Source organism: Dromiciops gliroides, chromosome 4 (genome assembly GCF_019393635.1).
Source record: "Dromiciops gliroides isolate mDroGli1 chromosome 4, mDroGli1.pri, whole genome shotgun sequence".
NCBI classification, from domain to species: Eukaryota; Metazoa; Chordata; class Mammalia; order Microbiotheria; family Microbiotheriidae; genus Dromiciops; species Dromiciops gliroides.
In genome coordinates, this window is record NC_057864.1 from 251,367,940 (window position 1) to 251,389,268 (window position 21,329).

The 21,329-nt window shown below is 39.0% G+C and overlaps 1 protein-coding gene across 1 annotated transcript in view; it reads right to left on the reverse strand.

The window, feature by feature from the left end:
* The window catches only part of KIF6 (kinesin family member 6), a 511,996-nt gene that overhangs the window by 143,213 nt on the left and 347,454 nt on the right, over positions 1-21,329 (reverse strand). The window contains exons 13-14 of the mRNA XM_044004953.1: positions 13,267-13,272; positions 2,171-2,279 (exon numbers count right to left, since the gene is read on the reverse strand). Of these exons, the coding sequence (XP_043860888.1) occupies positions 2,171-2,279; positions 13,267-13,272 (115 nt within the window). The remainder of the gene's footprint in view (positions 1-2,170; positions 2,280-13,266; positions 13,273-21,329) is intronic.

Here is a 21,329-nt window from a genome sequence, read left to right on the forward strand (position 1 = left end):
GCCTCTTTTTGTACTCTCAACACTTAGCAAGTGTCTGGCACATAGTAGGCACTTAATAAATGTTTGTTGATTAATCGATTATTTCAATTCTGAGATTCTATATGTTTTTGTTCTTTTCTCCATTATTTCTTTGACACTTGTCTTTTTTTCTAACTGTGATGCTATGTTGATACAGAAAGAAAAATATTTAGGTTGCTCTCCTGGACATTCATCTGAACAGAAAAAAATTAGTTATTGCTGAAAAAAAATGTGTGTAGGAAACTTGTATTTAGAAGAATAGAAATATGAGTGAAAGGCTTAATAACTAAACATTCCTTAAGCACCTCCTATGTGCCAGGTACTGTGCTAAGTGCTTGGGATACAAATACATTAATACACACAATAATATATCATTAGTTCCTATGAGTGATAGCCATAGGAAAGCTAGCAACACTAATGCTGGCTTCTCATCCAGAATGTGTCTGATATTTCTAAAACTAAATGGCCATGTGTCATATATCTCTAGTGATTAGAACATATATACAAAATTTTGATAAGGTAATATAAGTGAACTCCATATTAAAACTGGATGTGGAAGCGTTTTAGCATCCTTTTCTTTTTCTTTGAAATAGGACAGGTATAAATCATGAAGGAAAACTAGTACCACAGCTGAATCAGAAACATTCTAGCTCTTCCTGGTCATTTCCAAACCACGTTCAGCTCCTGGACCCCAAACAGGTAGCAGGTACATTTGGCCATTGGACCTAGTATGTGACTAGAACTTAGGATCCAAGGGACAAAGACCAGGTGAAAAGGTAGAGGGTCAGATTTGCTGTCATTTGTCAAAGTTTGTGGACCCCAGCTTTAGGCCAACAAATCTTAGTCCTTGATATATGTGAATGCCCTTTTAGTCACTCAGTTTGACATGTTTTATCAAGTATCTGGGAAGCAAGAAAGTCTGTGGTCTCTTCAAAGTTCCTTCCCCATGTCAACTATTTTGTAGTCTCATGCTTTACAATACAAGACCTGCATTCATGAATTTGATTAAAATTAAATTTTCTTCCATGACGTTCACTTTTGTCTAGGAAGCTTTTAAACTCTCAGACCTGATCTCTCCATCATCAATTTTTGTGGCTATTACTTATGACTCCCAAATCTCCCTCTCTCTATATCTCCAATCTTAGCCTTCCAGCTGGGTGTCAGTCCTGTATATCCAATTCCATATTAAATTTCTTACTTGTACATCTTAGACTGTTACCTCAAATTAAGCATGACTAAAACTAAACTATCTTCTCCCAAACTAGTTTCATGTTTCATCTTCAATCAATCCCTCACTCAATAAGAGCTAGAATTTATATTATGCTTTGAGGATTACACATTGCTTTACAAATATTGTCCCATTTTATCCTCACAACAACTGTGGGAAGTAGTTGTTATTATCCCCTCTGTAGAGATGAAGAAACTGAGGCAGACAGAAGTTAAATGACTTTTCCAGGGTCACTTGGCTAGTATCTGAGTCTGATTTTGAACTCAGTCTTCCTGACTCCAGACATAGATTCTATCTACTATTACACTTATTTTTTACTTATTAGGCCCTAGAAGCATCATTTTCTTAGTCACTTGGCCTCATACTTCTCCTTCATTACTGACATTCACTAAGTCCACTTGATATTGTCTGAAAAATATTTCTTGTGTGCCCCTTCCCTTCCATTGCTATTGCCAACCTCATAATCCAGGCCTCCATCACCTCTCACCAGGACTACTTAGTGACTGATTTAAAGTTGTTCTATGATATTCGATGTAGTTTGGTATTCAATGATAAAAGAGAAGTTGATGGTGTGTTCAAACCTAACCTTCAGAACTGGGGTTAGTCAAGCAGTTCCTTTCAACCAGTATTTCTTGAGCATCTATCTGGTAGGTACCTGGCCCTCTACTATGAGGTGAGCATATAAAGGCAGAACTGCATGTTAGCATGGCCCTTGACCTCAACTACCCTACAGTTTTATTAGGGGAGATAAAGACATAAGAAACTATTAGAGACAATATAATACAATACTAATTATGTGAAAATGAAACAGCACATTACCTCTCCAAGTTGGGCTGTGCAGAGCAGGCAAAATCCAACATACGTTTCCTTCTACCAGGAATGTCTAAGCCTGGGAGGAGAAATGATTTGCAGAGCCAGTCTTACCTCTGTCTTAAAATCTGTTTATTGTCTTCAATTGTAACACTATCAGCATGATCCCGCTTGAAGATTTCAAAAGCCTCCTGACGTCCCAGAGACATCTCTTCTTTCTTTCCTGTATGGGGACACATTAAGATCTCTTTAGACGCAGGAAGAGGACAATTCAGGACAAACCCTGAAGCAGCCAGTGGCTTTTGAGATGCCTGTAGTCGTAAGGCTCCCAATCAAACTTGGGATTCCTGGACCCTTCCAGCCAACCCCAGGCTTGGGTGAAGAAGCTACGTTCACAGGCATAGAATGTCTGAATAGCATGGCTTCTTGAAGGAGAGGGTTGTTCCATTTTTGTTGTTGTATCTTTAGCACTTAGTCCAGTGTCTGGCACTATCAATGCTTGTTGATGTTTATTGATCTTCTGTCCTCACTAGATTTTTATTTGCCGTCAAGTTTGCCAGGTTTGGAGGAGAACATCTGGTTAGAGGAAACAATATTCAATATGAGCACAGGAAAAACCAAAATTTTTTAACACTGGATAGCAGGAAATATCTAAAAAAATGCTTTCATTTCAATTTAGTACCACATTTTGCTTCATCCCTCTCTATTTCCATTTCATGCTCCAATCCAGGTAAATGGAAGGAAAATAAATGGTTATTAAAACAGAAATTTGAGTGGGAAGCTAAATAACTACACATTTCTTAAGCACCTACTATGTGCCAGGTACTGTGCTAAGTGCTTGGGATACAAATACACAAAAAAAAAGGAAAGAAAAGAAAGAAAACCAGCTCCTGCCTTTGAACTCACAATAGAATGGGAGAAGACAATACATAAAAGGATAGGGAGAGGGGAAGGAGTAGGGAAGGCGTCCTGTGCAGATGCATGATAGGGTCTGGTCCAATGGAGTGCAGCTGGGTGGGAAATGAAGAGATGGTTGGGCTGAGGAATAGCCTTTAAATGGAGTCTTTGGGACAAGTTCTTTGCTCCATCCTCCAGTCCTCCAGTCAGAGGGGAACTGAAAATATTGAAGGAATTGATGAGTTGTTCACTAGCAAGGTCAGTGCAGTCTCACAGGATGATGAGTTTCCTAATGATGAGGTTTCTCTGGGCATGGTGGAGTCCAGTCCAAAGGAATGCAGCTGGGTGGTGAGAGAAATATTATTTTTCTCATGTATGTAATAACTACTTATTGTATTAGGAGCAAGGTTTTCCTCCTTTTCTATTTCCTCATCCAGCAATCAACCATTGTGGGAAATCTTGGGCAAAGACTTAGCAGGCTAAGAAAGATCTAATCAAAGACAGTAGAGAAATTCTAAGTTTAGACAAATTGGTGGATTCCTGCTCATTGTGTTTACTCAGACATGTCTGGGAAAATGTGGATTCTTTTTGTTAAATGGGTGATATGGAAATTGATAAATCTCTTTGACCAAGATTTGGGTGCTCAGAGTCATATACCCCAAGACTCTCCTTGGAATAAGCATACTTCTCATTACAATATTCATTTTTCTCATTAATTGTTAATTAATCCGAGGTTTTTTTTGTCACACTAAGGAACACTTACTCTTCCAAGGACATATAAACTGGGGGCTCACTGCCACATGTCGTTTTTGGTAAAAGAGATATGGCCAAGTGATATTCCTTTTATTGATAAAATGCTAGAATTATTAATAAAATGATTAATTACCCAGAAATTATGTCTCTTGAATTTTTTAAATGTCACAGTGGGAAATGAGACTGAGTTTATTGAAAACGTGCTCTCAAGGTCACTATAACTATTGATACTCTCCAAATCTATAATTTCAAATAAAATCCTCACTTCTCAACTTAATATTTAACTTGATACTTAGTAATTATGGTCAATGAGAAACTATACTTTGTACTATCAGCAAGTGTGCTCATGGCAGAAAGATACAAGTTTAACCCTTTCCTGAGGAAAAAGGCCTACAAGAGCCCCAGGTCTCTAGCTGTAGTATTTAACATAGATTTAAGGGATTTTTGACAATTGCATGAAATGTTTAACTTAAATCGCCTATGCTCATCACTTGTCATCAGTTAACACCTGGACTACTGATACAGCCATCTGTTTGGTATCTCTGCCACGAGTCTCTCCTCCCTCTCCATCCCTTAGTTAGCTGCCAAAGAGACCCTCCCAAATTTCAGCTCTGACCAAGTCACCCCTCTACTCAATCGATTCCAGTGGTCATCATCTCCAAGATCAAATATAAAATTTGGTATCTATAGATTTTCATAACCATACTCTCCTCCCCTCTTCCAGTTGTGTGATGCAGGGAAACAAGCCTTCTTGCTGTTCCTCACAGAAGACACTGCAACTCTGGGCATTTTCACCAGCTGTCCCCCAATGTCTGGACTTTTCCCAGTCTTCATCTCCCTGGTTTCCTTCAAGTCCAGGCTAGAATTCCACCTTCTATAAGTCTTTCTAATTCCCCTAAATGTCGAGGCCTTTTCTCTGTTGATTACCTCCAGTTTATCCTATACCTAGCTTATTTGTACAAAGTTGTTCACATGCTGTCTCCCCTATTAGACTATGAGGTCTTTGAAAGAAGGGATTGCCTTCTGCCTTTCCTGAATCTCCAGAATTTATTCAGTGCCATGCCTGTCAAAAAGTAGGTACTTCAACGGTTACTGGTTGACTGAATCCCTGAGGATGTTCCTGTAGTAGTATTATCTTCTCTAGCCATATCTATGTCCTCTCCCAAGGAGAAAGCCAGCCTTGGTGTGTGACAGGTTTAAGACTGTGGCTAAAGTCATATTCAGCAGTATATCTTGTCCTGACTACCTGTGGGAGGGGGAATCAAGTGCCAACTCTAATTGGTGACACACTCTGGGACTCCGTCAAGCAGCTTTCAAACAGAACAAAAATGATTTTGCCCCTCCCCTGGAAAAAAAAGACATTCTCTCACATCATGTCTGCCTCTGGGTAAGACAGCTGAATGTGTCCAGCTGACAACAATTTCATGATTATCACTGATAAAAATAGCACCATGAAGAATGTCTGGATGGCGAAACACACAAAGACACTCCACCCTCTTTCAATGAGAAGCAAACAGACAATGATTAGTACAGTCTTCACATCTGTACCACATACTCAACGAGGGGATGAACATGAGGAAGGGTTTTTGTAAGGACTGGAAGGATAGGCCACAGCAGAGAAACACTGACTAGCTGTTGTTTTAGGGGTGCTTGATTCACTGACCACTCTAGATCTGAATCTACATAGCTCATCAAATTGACTACTACCGATCACCATTCCCTCTCCCAAGAATTAGGAGACTAATTCCTTTTTCCAGCCTACCCAAACAATGTACATTTTATTATATAAAGTAGTAGATGGAGGGAATAGCTCCCTCCATAATAGGATGTGGAGGGAAAAGCTTACTCTTACTCGAGAAAGAGAAGAGGTCTAAGAAATCAGGTTGGAACCTGGGTGAGGACCCACTAAATTGATTCCCACAGTCACAGAGGAGATGACATGGTGGAGAAGTCTGGTTTGATGTTTCTTTACTAGGGTCCTTCTGCATTTTTGGGTTGGCATCTTTTATTATTTAATTGAACTTAACAAGTGTGTGTCTTGAAGTAGTGGGCACTTGGTTTTGGAAAGCTATTTCTAAGGTTCCTCATCCATATGCTACTGAATCAATTTTTAAAAAAAAATCATCAATAAATTATAAGCACAGTGTGATCTGGTATTCTTTGCACCTTTTAGTCAATTTGTGACTGAGGAAGTGGTCTGTTGTAGAGAATCATTTGCAAAAGACTGTGTATTTCCTTCTTCCTACCTTTATAAAAGATGTCATCAATGTATGTGGAGGTTACAAAAAAATTTTGTAGAAATGGGAGTGTAGTCTACTTATGGGTTGGTGGTTATTGATATAATCTTGATCCTCCATTTTGTAAATATTAATGCACAGATTTTTTCCAATTCTTTTGGTATTTTTGCCTCTTTCAGATAGCATGAAAATCAATCCTCTGTGTATTGATCTGGTCCAGAGGCTCTGCCTTTGTTTAGTGTTATTTCTACTGCCTCATGTAACACAAAGAGGACCTTGAGTTTAGAGTTTGATTGTGGCAGCATTCCCTCACATACTGCTACCTTGTGTTTTGTCAGTGGTGACTAGCACAAGCCCAAGGGTCCTTAAGTTAGTTGAGTGAGGGGAAGGTTGGGGAAAGAAACTGGTTTTGCCCTCAGCCCTCTTCTCTTCTGGTCCTATAGTTTCTTCCTTCACAATTACTTTCACGGTTATACATGGGAAACCTCTCCCTGGATGTACTGTCAAAGTAAAACTCGATAGGTTCAAAACTGAAGTGATCTTTCCTCCCCAAACTTGTTCTTCTTCCTGATTTTCCTTTTTCTGTCAATGGAACCATGAGTAAGATTCACTTATGATCAAAAACTTGGCATCATTTGGATCCTTCCTTCTACTTTACTTTCCACATACAATCAGTTGCATCATATCTTTCACATCTGTCCCCTCTTTTCTTATCCTTATCACCAAGGCCTCTATTCAGACTGTCATCATCTCCTGTCTGGCTAGTGTCCTCACCTCTCCCCCTCCTTAAATTCATTGTACATGTGATTTCTGTGTCTATATCTAATCATGATGCTTCCCTTATTCAGAGTCCTCGATTGACTGCTTATAGATCACCATATAAAGGCAAAACTCCTTAGCTGCTAAATTATGAGAATCCCCACCTTTCCAACTTTATCTGAAATGAAAGAATTCTACCATGTTAAGAGCTTGCTATGTGCCAAACAATGTGCTATGTGCAAATACAAAAAGGGAGGCCATCCCTGCCCTCAAAGAGCTTACATTTTCATGGGGGGAGACAATACATACAGGGAAGTGGATATCAGGGAAGGGCATTTTGGCTGGGGGAGTCACAGGAAGGGGTGAGTAGATCCATAGGGAAATCAATGGATATCAACAATAGCCTTGTGGATTTGGTTACTGGATGGCGAGCAAAAGGGGTAGAGGCATGGGCAAGGGCAGGGCAGATGGCAAGAATAAATGAAAAAGCATTTATTAGGTGCTTATTATATGGTGAAACATTGTGCAAAGTGCTATTGAAGAACAGGAGGAGTCCTTGTTTGTAAAGAGTTCATATTCTAATGGGGAAGACAACACACATTGCACGTTTCAATTGAACATCAGATGCACATGGCTCAGTGGCCCTAGGATGCAGTCAGCATGATTTCCATTAGTTAAATAATATCCCCTCATTGATATGGAACTATTTGGTGGCATCAAGGACTTTGGAAGTGAGAACGTTCTTTTCTGAATCTTCAGTAGCTGAGACTGTGTAGGAGGTCAAAGGCAATGACCCTTCCATGCACTGCTTCCATGCACGATGGATGCTGGGGTAGGCTGGAAGCATGGTCAGTGACACGTGTGTGTGTATGTGTGTGTGTGTGTGTATGTTTGTCTGGGGCTCTTGGGCTTACTTGCCTGTTTGTGGCAGTTGGTCAACAGTTGGCGATGGTGGCAAGGATGGTGGGCTATCTTTCAAAGGGGCCGCTATTCTGGATGATGAATGTGAGGAACAGGCTGTGTTCCAGGGTACGTGGTGTAAGTGGGGTTTCTGGGCACAGGGTCTTAGGTTGTCTCCAGCAGGGTCAAAGGGAAGGTGTTGGTCAAAGCAGAGGCAGTAATTTGACTGTCCTACCCATGATGCCTCCTTTCTCTCAGGTGCCTTAGTGCTTTTGTTAGGCTAAGCTATCTGCTCCGGGTTGGGGGGGGCAGTTGGTGTTGTTGATGACAGGTCCAATGGTAGATAGTTGTTGGGGGGTATAATGGTAGCAGGGCCAGTGGCCTGAAGAGTGCTCCTATTCCTAGGGTTCTTGGCCTTACCTTCTCATCAGTGGCAGTTTGGAATTTGGGGTTACTGGTTGCCAGGATAGCAGGCCTCTTTTCCATAGGGGTTCCTCCCTTGGATGATAGCTGTTGGTGGCTGAGATGGAAGTAGATCTACTAGTCTGAGGGAAGCACTGCCTTCCCTGGGATCTTGGGTTTACCTGCCTGTTGTTGGCAATTGGCTAGTAGTTAGAGGCAGGAGATTGGAGGCAGGAGGGAGGACACCTTCTCCATAAGGGTTGGTTCTGTGAATAATCCCTGAGGTGGCCATCTAGAAGCAGGGATATTGGTCTGGGTGATACAGCACTTCCTGGGGGCTTTTGGGTATAAGGTCCTGAGCTATTTCCACTGATGGAAATAACCTGATGGGAAGGATGGTTAGATAAGGTGTAAAATATGGAATAATGATTTAGGGCCAGCTAGACATAGTAGGAGAAGTATGTTTGCACTGACTCCATCTCAGTCAGAATTGCTGAGTCAGGGATAGGGGTTTCAAAGTAAAACAGATTGATTTCCTGAGGGACTGGGGGCATCGATACTTGAAGTATGGTATGGAGTGTGTTGGTCCAGGTAAAGACTCTATCCTCAAGTTAAATTTAACCACTTGGGCAGAGCCAAGATGGTAGAGAAAAGGCAAGGACTCACCTGAACTCTCCCAAATTCTTTTCCAAAAAACTTTAAATAACACCTCAAAGTGAATTCTGGGGCAGCAGAATCCACAAAAGGATGGGTGAAGCAATTTTCCAGCATAAGACAACCTAAAAGGTCTGCGGGAAAGGTCTGTCATACTTTGGTGAGACAAATACAATCCAAAGCAGGCAATGCCCAGGCAAAAGAGCAGCAGGCCCCACCTCACAAGCCAGCAGCAGGCCTTGGGAGCAACTGAATTGGCAGCAGTGGCTTCTAGAATGCTCAGTCCACAGATGGTAAGGGTGACCAGTCTGTCAGAAGGTGATTACAGGGATCCCTTGGCAGGCAGTAGGTGCAGGACTCTGTGGATCTAGGTCACCATCCTAGGTCACAGTTTCAGGGTGAGGAGGAGAACTATCACACCAGAACTTGTAGTCCCAGGGGAGCAAGGGATCCTGGTCACAATTCTAGGGTGTAAAAGAGTGCTTGTGGTCACTTATAGACCATAGTACAGGCCAGGAAAGTAGTAAACACATCTATACTTAGATCATACCACTTTGAAAGAACTGAAAACTTACAGACCCCCAAAACTAGCTCTGAAAACAGCTACACAAAAAACCTGAAGCTTGGGTCAGTGCCCTCTCCACACCAGAAGGAGAGCCCAATTTGAAAATAAAGTTAAAAGTCAAGAAAGAGACTGGAAAAATGAGCAAATAACAACAAAAAACCTGGCCATAAAAGATTATTATGATGACAGGGAAGATCAAAACAAACTCAGGAGAAGACAAAAAAAGTCAAAACTACTATATTCAAAGCCTTAAAAATGTAAATTGTCCTCAGGCCCAAAAAGAATTCTTGGAAGAGATCAAAAAGGATTTTCAAGTAAGAGATGGAGGAAGAACTGGGAAAAAGAAATGAGAGTGATGCAAGAAAATCAGTAAAAAAGAATAGCTTGGTAAAGGAGGCACAAAAATACAGAAAATATTACCTTAAAAGTAGAATAAATCAAATTGTAAAAAAAGGCACAAAAATCCACTAAAGAGAAGAACTCCTTTTTTAAAAAGCAGAATTGGCCAAATGGAAAAAGATATACAAAAATTCACTGAAAATAACTCCCCCAAAAGCAAAATTTGTCACATGGAAAGATATACAAAAATTCACTGAATAAAAAAAAAACCTCCATAAAATGTATAATTGATCAAATGGAAAAGGAGATACAAAATTTCACAGAAGAAAATAATTTCTTAAAAATTAGAATTGGACAAGTAGAAGCTAATGACCCCATAAGGCATTAAGAAACAATAAAACAAAATAACAATAATAAAAAATAGAAGGAAATGTGAAATATCTCATTGGAAAAACACTTGACCTGGAAAATAGATTGAGGAGAGCTAATTTAAGAATTACTAGGCTACCTGAAAGCCATCATCAAAAAAAAGAGCCTACACATCATCTTTCAAGAAATTATCAAGGAAAATGCCCCAATATTTTAGAACCAGAGGGTAAAATAGAAATGGAAAGAATCCATTTATCACCTCCTGAAAGAGATCCTAAATTGAAAACTCCCAGGAATATTATAGCCAAATTCCAGAGTTCCCAAAAAGAGCAGAAAGTATTAAAAGGAGCCCAAAAGAAACAACTTAAATATCATTGAGTCATAGTTAGGATAACAAGTTTTAGCAGCTGAGGTGTGGCCTGCTGTTCTCTACCTGCTTCTACCTTATAGGATCACAGGGCTTGGAATATGATATTCCAGAGGACAAAGGAGCTAAGATTACAACCAAGAGTCATGTACCCAGAAAAACTGAGCGTAATCATTCAAGGGAAATATTGGACATTCAATGAAATAGAAGACTTTCAAGCATTCCTGATGAAAAGACCAAAGCTGAATAGAAAATCTGACTTTCAAACATGAGACTCAAGAGAAGCTTAATGAGATAAATAGGAAAGAGAAATCCTAAGGGATTCAGTAAGGCTAAACTGTTTATATTCCTACATGGGAAGATGATACTTGTAATTTCTAAGAATTTCATTATTACTAGGGAAGTTAGAAAGAGTATACATAGGGAGCAGCGGTATGAGTTAAATATAATGGTATGATATCTTAAAAAACAAAAACGAGAGATGAGAAAGAGGAATGAACTGGGAGAAAAGGGAAAAGTAAGGGAAAATGGCACAAATTAACTCAGAAAAAGATGAGTAAAAGAGCTTTTAACAGTGGAAAGGAAGAATGGTGGTGGTGGAGGATAATACTTGAACCTTACTCTCATTGGAATTGACTCAAAGAGAGAGTAACACACACATGGAGTTGAAGATAGAAATCTATCTTACCCTATGGGAAAGTGGGAGGGGAAGGGAATAAAAGAAAGGGAGATGAATTGATAGAAGGGAGGGTGGATTAGGAGAGGTAGTAACCAGAAGCAAAATACTGTTGAGAAGGGACAGGGTGAAAAGAGATAGAAAGTAGGATAAATGGGGAATATAGGACAGAGGGAAATACATAGTACTTGCAACTGTGAAAAATTTTTTTACGACAGCTTCCTCTGATAAAGGCTTCATTTCTCAAATATATAGAGAAACGAGTCAAATTTGTAAAAATACAAGTTATTTCCCAATTGATAAATGGTCAAAGTATACATATAGGCAGTTTTCAGATGAAGTAATCAAAGGCCTTGTGTAGAAAGTAGTGTTTGAGTTGATCTTTGAAGGAAATGAAGTACAGGTGAAGAGGCACCAGTGAAGAGGGAAGGGCATTCCAGATGTGGAGGAAAAAGGGCCCTTTGGTTAGACCAAAGAGTACATGACAGAGAGGAATGTCTAATAAGGCTGGAAAAGTCAGCTGAAACCAGGTTGTGAAGGGCTTTAAAAGGGTTTTAAAGGCCAAACAGAAGATTTTATATTTTATCCTAGAGGTAAAAAGGAGCCATTGAGGGGCAGCTAGATGGTGCAGTGGTTAAAGCACCGGCCCTGGATTCAGGAGTACCTGAGTTCAAATCCGGCCTTAGACACTTGACACTTACTAGCTGTGTGACCCTGGGCAAGTCACTTAACTCCCATTGCCTGCCTGCCAAAAAAAAAAAAAAAAGGAGCCATTGAAGCTTCTTGATCAGGAAAGTAAGATGGTGATACCTGTGCTTTAGGATCAACATGGCAACTCTTACAGAGGATAGAATGGAGAGGCAAGAAACCTGGGGTGAGGAGACCCATTTGTAGGGTACTATGATATCTTGGAGGAGAAGTGATGTGGGTCTGAATGAGAGCAATGTTCATGTAAGTAGAGAGAATGGGATGGCTACAAGAGATGTGTTGGTAGATTTGACAGGATTTGGCAACTGAATGAATACATGAAGGAAGAGCCATGCAGATGCTGCTGTCTTAAACACATTAGGAAAGGATTATGCAGATCATGACTAGAGAATTTTTATTTTGAGTAATCAAATGCCAACTTAACAACCTACTGAGTCACACCACTTTAGCCACTAGAAAGATGTATAAAAGCATGAAACCTGCTCTTGAAGAGGTTACAAATGTAATGGGAGACAGCATGTATTTATCATTGTACTTCCCACAATAACTATCAAAGTTCTTTGTACCCAGTTCTTGCTCAGTAAATATATGTCTAATGAATATGAAACTTTTCTCACTAAGTAAGGTTACTCTGAAAATTGAGTGTGGGGAGTTGCATGAAGATACTAGGACTCCAAAGGAAATCCAAAGAATGAGAAATAAATATTTAGGTATAGTTTCATCTCAAATAATATTTCTTAAGTGTTTCCAGGAGTGAGTCTAAGAAGTGGTATAGATCTAGGGAAAACAAAGAAGTCAAACCTGAAGAAACAGAAACAGAAATGAAACTTCCCTCACCTTGCTCTGAAGTGGTGGTGGTGGTGGCTAGAAGAAAGGGTTTCACTAGAAGTTTTGCAAATTTTTTTTCTTCTTCTTCTTCTTTTTTTTTTTTTAGTGAGGCAATTGGGGTTAAGTGACTTGCCCAGGGTCACACAGCTAGTAAGTGTTAAGTGTCTGAGGTTGGATTTGAACTCAGGTACTTCTGACTCCAGGGCCGGTGCTCTATCCACTGCACCACCTAGCTGCCCCTGTTTTGCTAATTTCAATAGTAATTCTTGGTTATAATAAATCTAGATGTTCCCATTGGCTTTCTATTATAATTATTAGGATAGATGGGATCAACAGGGGTTATCAAATTCAACTTGACCAAGTAAATTTTCACATATTCAGAATGGTGGAGAATAGCACTAAATGAACATTCTGCTCAACCACCACCATAGATCCTATACAATTTTCTATGTCAATAATCTATGAATTAAAATGTAGCATGAAGACCATACTAAAGGAATTTAATAATGAAGGTTTTCCAGATCTTGAAGTATCTCCTGGTCACCATTATTATAAATAAAGTATTCATATTATTGAGTTATCTGGCTTTTTGAATTCTAGATAAATGGGAATTTAATCTATGTCCATAATCTTTCTGGTTGGCTTTCTAATTATAAGTATATAGATTGAGTATAAGTGGCCTGTTACAACTAGTCATAATATGGGGGTGGTGGAGAGGAGCAAGGGGTATGTAATTTGAGAGAGTTCTCTGACCACCCCTTTCTGCTTGGTGAAGTTGTATAGGTAGATGGGCAGATGAGGGACAGCTTGTTTTATGCAGTCCTGATATATAACCTCCATTTCCCATCATTCTTGGTTAGCCCCCTAACTATACTGCCCTGTTTATTCCTCCAAGTCTATTATATTTGGAGCTCATTTCTAATTGGGTAGGGAATGGATGAATCGAAAGCCCAAATTAAGGTTTCCAGGAGAAAATATCAACAATCTCAAATACACTGATGATGCCACTCTGATTGGAGTAAGTAAAGAATGGCAGAAAATAAAGTTGGCTTGAAGCTTAACACAAAAAAGCCCAAAACAAAACAAAATGAAGATCTTGGCAACTGGTCCCATCACTTTCTGGCAAATAGAGAAGAAATAAAAGTGTCAGATTTTACATTTTGGGGCTCAAAGATTTCTGTGGATGGTGACTGTTGCCATGAAATTAAAAGATGACTGCTTCTTGGTAGGAAAGCTATGGCAAAACTGGACACCATACTAAAAAGCAGAGACATCAACTTGCCAACAAAGTTCAAAGTCAAAAGCTATGGTTTTTCCAGTAGCAATGTATGACTGTGAGAGCTGAGATATAAAGAAAGTTGAGTGTCATAGAATCAACCCTTTCAATTTGTGGGGCTGGAGAAGATTTTGAGACTCCCTTGCACAGCAAGGAGATCAAATCAGTTGATACTTAAAGAAATTACTTCAGGCTATTCACTAGAAAGTCAAATACTGAAGCTGAAGCTTAAATATTTTGGCCAAATGATGACAAGATGGTATTCACTGGATAATACCCTAATGTTGGGAAAGATTGAAGGCAAAAGGAGAAGGGGACAGCAGAGGGTGAGATGGATAGATAGTGTTTTGGAAACAACAAACATGACCTTGTACAAACTTCAAGAGATAGGGGAGGATAGAAGGGCCTGGTGTGCTGTGTTCCATGGGGTTAGAAAAAGTTGGACACAACTCAAAAGACTGAACAACATCAATAACAACAATGACAACAACAACAGGGACATTTTGGATTCTACTCTTATCTTTTAATATACTGGCCTAATCTTTCAAATTGGGGTCACTAGGAAACAATGAGAAGACTTCTGATTTAATTTATTTCTTTTCCACTTTGATGGCTAAAAATAGGATGTGCCTCATAAATGATGTGCTCTTGACAGTAAATATACATAGTTTGTACACAAAAAGGCCAGAACAGGCATAGCAAGAAGATTTTAAAAGATGACTTGAAATCTTCCTTGCTGAATCAATTACCTAACAAGTCAACTTTATTAATCCCACATGTGTACTTGGTGAGTCAGGAAGCCATGCAACTTGTAGCAAATGACTGAGTCACAGTGTTTTCAATTTATCAAATGAGAATGTCTTAATTGAATTGCTAATTTAGTCACTAACGATAATGCTTAGATTGTGTGATGAAGTTAAAATGGATCTGTCGTGTAGCTGCAGAGATACTTATAAAAGGGATGAAAATAATGTAGCTCTATAGCAAAGGAAATAACAATTCTACACTTCATTCAATTTTGCCCTCAAATGCCCACCTGACATCTCTCAGCAGGAGCAGTCTTGCATAAAGGAAGAAAAGTGGTAACTGTCTACATGGTGTGATTTGAGGAATATCTCCCTACTGCCAAATAATTTCCTCCCTTTTAGTTATAGTACTTAAAATTCTGTCATTAGATATGCATTTATTTAGGTCTTAAAGGTTTTTCATTCATGCAGGAATCAATTGGAATGCAGATATATGAGAGGAAGGGAGAAGGGGCCAGCCTTATCTTTCAGACTTGGGCATTCAGTGGAGTCTTGGGTTTGTTTCCTACTTTTGATCACTTTCCTTTAGGTAATTCCCAACTTGATATATCAGGACTGAATCCACAGAAAGCAGGGTTGATTCAGAGAAGCTTGTGGGCTTGCGCCTTTTAAAACTAAAGGATAGGAGTTTCTCAGCATGCCATGAAAACAAGAACTTCACAATTCCAGTTTGTGAGTTGGGTGGAAAATATTTACAAGTCCTATAGACATAATGACCCCTTCTGGCCTTAGACAGCTTTGTGGTAAAAATGTAGTCCACAAGGCTGCTCTTAAAGCAGCCTTGTAGTTAAGTTTCTGAAGTTGTTGGCTCAAAGCGGCTCCTTGTTCATTTCCCACTCATGGGATGCCCTTAGTTATTCTTACCTTCCGTTTCGTACCCTACTAGATCAGGGGTTTTTAAGCGTTGTGTGTGTGTGTGTGTGTGTGTGTGTGTGTGTGTGTGTGTGTGTGTGTGTGTGTGAGAGAGAGAGAGAGAGAGAGAGAGAGAGAGAGAGAGAGAGAGAGAGAGAGAGAGAGAGAGAGAGAGACCCCTCTGGCAGTCTGGTGAAGCTCATTGATTCCTTCTCAGAAAAATATTTGTAAATGCATAAAATAATATGTATAGGGTTACTAAAGGAAACTAATTAAATTAAAGTGAAGATCTATTTTTTCCCATCCAAGTTCATTGATCTTGAATATTCATGAACTCTACATTACAAATCAATGTGTTAAGCTAAGGGTGTCAAACATGCATCCCAGGGGCAACACCACAACTGGCAACATTCCCACAACACTCTTGAGTGCAATGAAACCAGATTAAAATTGAATTGGGAAATATGTAACAAAATAAATAAAATACAAAAAACCATAATTTTATTATGTAGTTGTCTAAATCAATATTCACCTTCAGGGATCCTTATGTATGCTTCTGTGTCCCCTTTTCTATCTGAGTTTGACATTGCTAAAGAATACAAATCCTTAACTTTAGGTAATACACTTAAACAGAAGAGCCTATAGAAATCAGACCAAAAGAGAGTCATTGGTTAACCAACAAGCCTGTTTATACCAGGCAATGTATTAAATGCAACAACAACAACTATAGAACATTTATATATTTCTTACAGACCTGCTCTCTGACTTTTTTTTTCACCTGGTATATATGGATATCACTATTTTTTTTTTATTTGTTTTAAAGTTGATTTTAAGAATCACAGAATCTCAGAGTTGTCGAGGACCTCTCAGGTAATCTAGCCTAACCTATACCTGAATAAGACTTCCCTCTTAAATGTACCTGACAAGTGGTAATCCAACTTTTGTTTGAAGACCCAGATGGAAGAGGAGTCAACCCACTAACCACTAAAGCTGCCCATTCACTTTTTGTGTGTGTGTTTTTTTGGGGGGTCACTTTTGTATATCTCTAATTGTTAGGAGTTTTCCCTTACATAGAACACCTGCCTAGGACATCATGTTTGCAAGCTTTGAGGTCAAAAGCCTCTATATTACATCTTCAAGTCATTCCCCAATTGATAAATGGTTAAAGAATATGAACAGGCGGATTTCAGAAGAAGAAATCAAAGCTATCTACAGTTATATGGAAAAATACTCTAAATCATTATTGATTAGACAAATGCAAATTAAAACAATGCTGAGGTACCACCTCACACCTATAAGATTAGTTAATATGACAGAAAAAGAAAAAGACAAATGTTGGAGGGGATGTGGGAAAATTGGTACATTAATGCATTGTTGGTGAAGTTGTGAACTTATTCAACCATTATGGAGAGCAATTTGGAACTAAGTATAAAGGACTATTAAAATGTACATACTTTTGGACCCAGCAATAGTCCTATTAGGTCTGTATCTTAAAGAGATCAAAGAAAAAGGAAAATTACCTCTATGTACAAAAATATATCAGTTCTTTTTGTGGTGGTTAAGAATCAGAAATTAGGAATTGAGGGGATGTCCATCAACTGGGGAATGGCCGGACAAGTTGTGGTATATGATTGTGAGAGTGTACTATTGTGCTATAAGAAATGATGAGCAGGATGCTCTCAGAAAGATCTGGAAAGACTTACATGAACTGATGCAAAGTGAAATGAGCAGAATCAGAACACTGTACACAGTAATAGCACTACTGCAATATGATCAACTGTTAATGACTTAACTATTCTCAGCAATACAGTGACCCAAGACAATTCCAAAGGATTTATGATAAAAAATGCTACCCACCATCAGAGTCTGAATGTATATTGAATCATACTTTTAAAACTTTATTTTTCTTGGGTTTTTTTGTCTGTTTTCTTTCACAATGTGGCTAATATGGAACTATGTCTTGTGTGACTGTACATGTATAATCTAATATCAAATTGCTTACCTTCTGAAGAAAGGGAGAGGGAAAGGAGGGAAGAAGAGAATTTGGAACTCAAAAGTTTAAAAAATGAATGTTAAAAATTATTTTTACATGTATTTGGGGGAAAAAATAAAATAGAGAAAAAAATCCCTGGATCTCCAAAGAAGCCCTTGCAATAGCTTAGTGTGCCCAGTTTAAAAAAGGAGTATGGAAGGCAAGATGTATTCTTACAACAAAGAGAGGGAGAAGCCATATTTCTGAAGGGCTGTGTTACTTCTTTCTGCCCTCCCCCCACCTGCTTATGCTCAAGCCCCAGAGAGAATAGTCATGAGCTAAGGTAAATGATAATTCCCATAGTAATTCAGAGAGGCCGACATTTAGATATGGGTTACAGGAAGGTTTAATATTTTATCTAATTTATTGCTATTTTCAAGTTTTCTACAAGGCTCAGCTCATACAGGAAATCCTTCCCTGATCCTCTTACATGTTGGTGCTCTTCCTAGTCTTATATTTGCTACTTAGTTAACTTAATGTCTTCTATGGTAAAATGAGGGGAAGAAGTTTTGCATTTTTGTCATTGTATTTTCCAGCACCCAGCATAGTATCTTGAACTTGATAGTTGCTGTTTACACAGTTATTGAGTTTAATTAAATAGTTTAAATGCTTTATTTTTTGAGCTTATCGGTCTGCTGGATGAGTCTGAGGGAGAGCCAATAGAAATGCAGTTTAGAGTTATGAGCTATAGGTAGCCAAAGAAGTGCTTATAGTTGTGGAGGCTTAAAACTGGCAAGAGGAGAAAGGAGGGAATAAGCATTTATATGCCACTACTTTTATAAGCCTGCTATGTGCCAGACACTAGGCTAAACTCTTTTTACAAATCTCACTTGATCCTCACAAAAATCCTACAAAGCTGGTACTTTTATTGTCACCATTTTACAGTTGAGGAAACTGAGGGCATCAGCAATTCAGTGATTTGCCCAAGATCACACAGCTAGGTAGTAAGTGTCTGAGGTCACATTGGAACTCAGGTCTTCCTAACGCCAGATCTAGGGCTCTACCCACTATGCCACTAACTGCCAGCTATGATCCCTCTTATTAAAAGAAACTTTTTGGTAAGGCATTTTTGAGTATTGGATTAAACCATAACTAATTGGTGGTGACAACAATTATACCATGAAGGTCTATGAAAAGAAACAGAGGTTAAACCTTTGGAAACTAAAATTTTATTCTTCAGAGGGTGCCCTGAGAGTGTGGCAGAATTTGGGGTCTATGTAATGTTGTTTTGTGTCATCCAGCATGATGTACAAGGAAGTAGCTGGTACTACCCAAGGCACAGAATTCCATAGCCATAAAAAAGTAGGTGACAATTTTGGACACCTGAGACAAATGAGAACTTGGAGCAAGTATAAAATAGCAGCAGACGAGTGCCTTATAATTAATATTTATTGGTTGTGTTCATAGGAAATGATATTAACTCATACTGCTTATCTGGAGAGCATATATACCAGTAAGTCTTTAGAGTTTGTCCAGACTTTTTAATCTCTGGTAGGATACAGGAAGGGCATAAACAGCAACCTGGTGGTGAGTGACCATTTTATCTACTATTCAGAGACATACACCCAACTCAGAACCAGCAGCCTTCTCCAGTTGTTACAGTTTTAGGGAAGAACTATTTTTGGCATATGGTTCCCCTGCCAGGATCCATTATCACCAAGATTAAGGTATGGAGATCAAGCTCCTCAAGGGGATGTTAGCTTTGTCATGAATCAAAAAGTCTATAATGATGCTTTATTGTCTTCAAGGAGACCCACAGCTAGAACACTCCCACACTACTGAACATACTGGGGCTTTGAGTCCTGATCAAAATGTTCAGTGGTTTCAACATATGACACTTTTATTGTATGCATATAGTGACCCCAGAGACTTTACCCAATTATTTGATAATGTTTGGGCAAGATCTGTATTTACCTATTGATTTCTATTTGGAGTCTCAGAAGATGGAGAAGACATGGGGTACTCATAAATGGTAAATCTCACATCTGTGATAGTAACTGAAGGCCCTTTGCTATGGTTTCAGCTCAGAAAAGCTCAGAGAAAGACAAGTGATGGCATGATACTCTAGGATGATATCAGGAACCCCAGTCAGGGGAGAGTGTCCTGCTAAGAAATCTTGGGGTTAAAGGAGAATGCAAGAGAATGCATACATGGAGAGGCATGGCACATCCAGGAGGTAAAAGACTGGACAACCTACCAGTCTACACAATAGCTTTAGAGAATAGTCAGGGCATTTTCTCTGCGAAGAGAAAATGTGGAAGTCACTTGCTGCCCATAAGGTGGTTAGATGGTTAACCTCTGTAGGGAGACAATAGGGAATTTAAGAGGGATGGAGAACTGGCCAGAAGGGATCTAGGAAGGGCCCACCCACTAACTGAGGGTGGGCTGATGTAGCCAGATGATGGCTCATAAGGAGAAAATTAGGATTGTAATTCAGATAAGAGAAAATGACATTCTGGCATACTATCTTGAGAGTCATGGAAATTCCCTGAGACCATGTCAGTCTGCGAGTACTTCTGCCTGGGCAGGAGGAAGAGCTGAAACAGGAAGCTGCCCCTTTCTAGTTTTTAAAACCCTTTGGGAATGGAGGTTGCCTGTAAAAAGCCTTACTTAAAGGGGACTGGAGATAGTGAGAGTCAGCCAGGGACATCCAAAAGATCCCATTTGGGTCTATAGACCAATATAGGATCTGAGGATTCTCAGGGAACAGTTTGCAGACATTGCAGATTTTTTTTCCATATGAGGGAAGCATATAGAGGACTGTCTAGGATGCCATGTTTTTAAAATGTGTTAGGTCCAAGAGGAATGGTTCCAAAAGTATAAGATTGAGGCTTGGGTTAGGGATTTCCTAGATGTATTAGGAAATAGGAATGGCCAGGAACACTGGCTGAATGAATAGATGTTAATGGATGAAGCAGGCAAAGGATGGGGAGGAGTATAATGTTCTTTATTCTAGGATTTATTTCTTGAGGGACAAGTAAGAAACTGGCATTCCTTATGGCAAATGGGGCTGTTATGCAGGAGAAGCTTTTATGATGGAAAATAAAGAACTTAATATTCATTATGCTCAGTTTCAAGTTGCCAACCAGTTAACAAACGATTGATGTCTAATAGTAGCTGCTTGTCATTATTAGTATTGTGGCAATGGGAGAATGTCCTCCTCACTCACAGTAGCTGATGGTTTACTTTGCATTTTCGACATTGATCAGATCCCTAAAGTAACTGAATCTGAAACAGCCATGGCTGGTGGTTTAGTCTTATCAGTAGATTCTCCAGAGTCACTCTGTTCATATATGCTTGACTTTAGAGTGATAAAGGCATCACAGGAAGAAACCCTTTTATTTAAAAAAAGTATTTAATTGGTTTAAATTTTTTTTTTTGCAGGGCAATGAGGGTTAAGTGACTTGCCCAGGGTCACACATCTAGTAAGTATCAAGTGTCTGAGGCTGGTTTAATTAAAAAAAAATCACTGTCATTTTTCAGTAGTCCCCTTAAAAACCCCCCTTTTGTGACAAAGTATAGTTAAGCCAAGTAAACTAAAATATTAATAATTTCTGATAATATGAGCCTTATTCTGCACCTCTCTTTGCTGCACCTTTACCCAGTGGAGGGAGACAACATCATCATTAGGCCTATGAAATTAATGTTGGACAATACATTGATTTATTTTAGCAATGTTTTCCTTTATAGCATTGTAGTCATTAGTAATAAGACCAGAGATTCAGAATTAAAGGGGACCTTAGGAGCCACTGAATGCCACTATCCTTTATATTTTCATATGATCTTTTGGGAATTCTTTATTATTATTATGGCATAAAACAATCACATTATACTAATATACTAGAATTTGTTT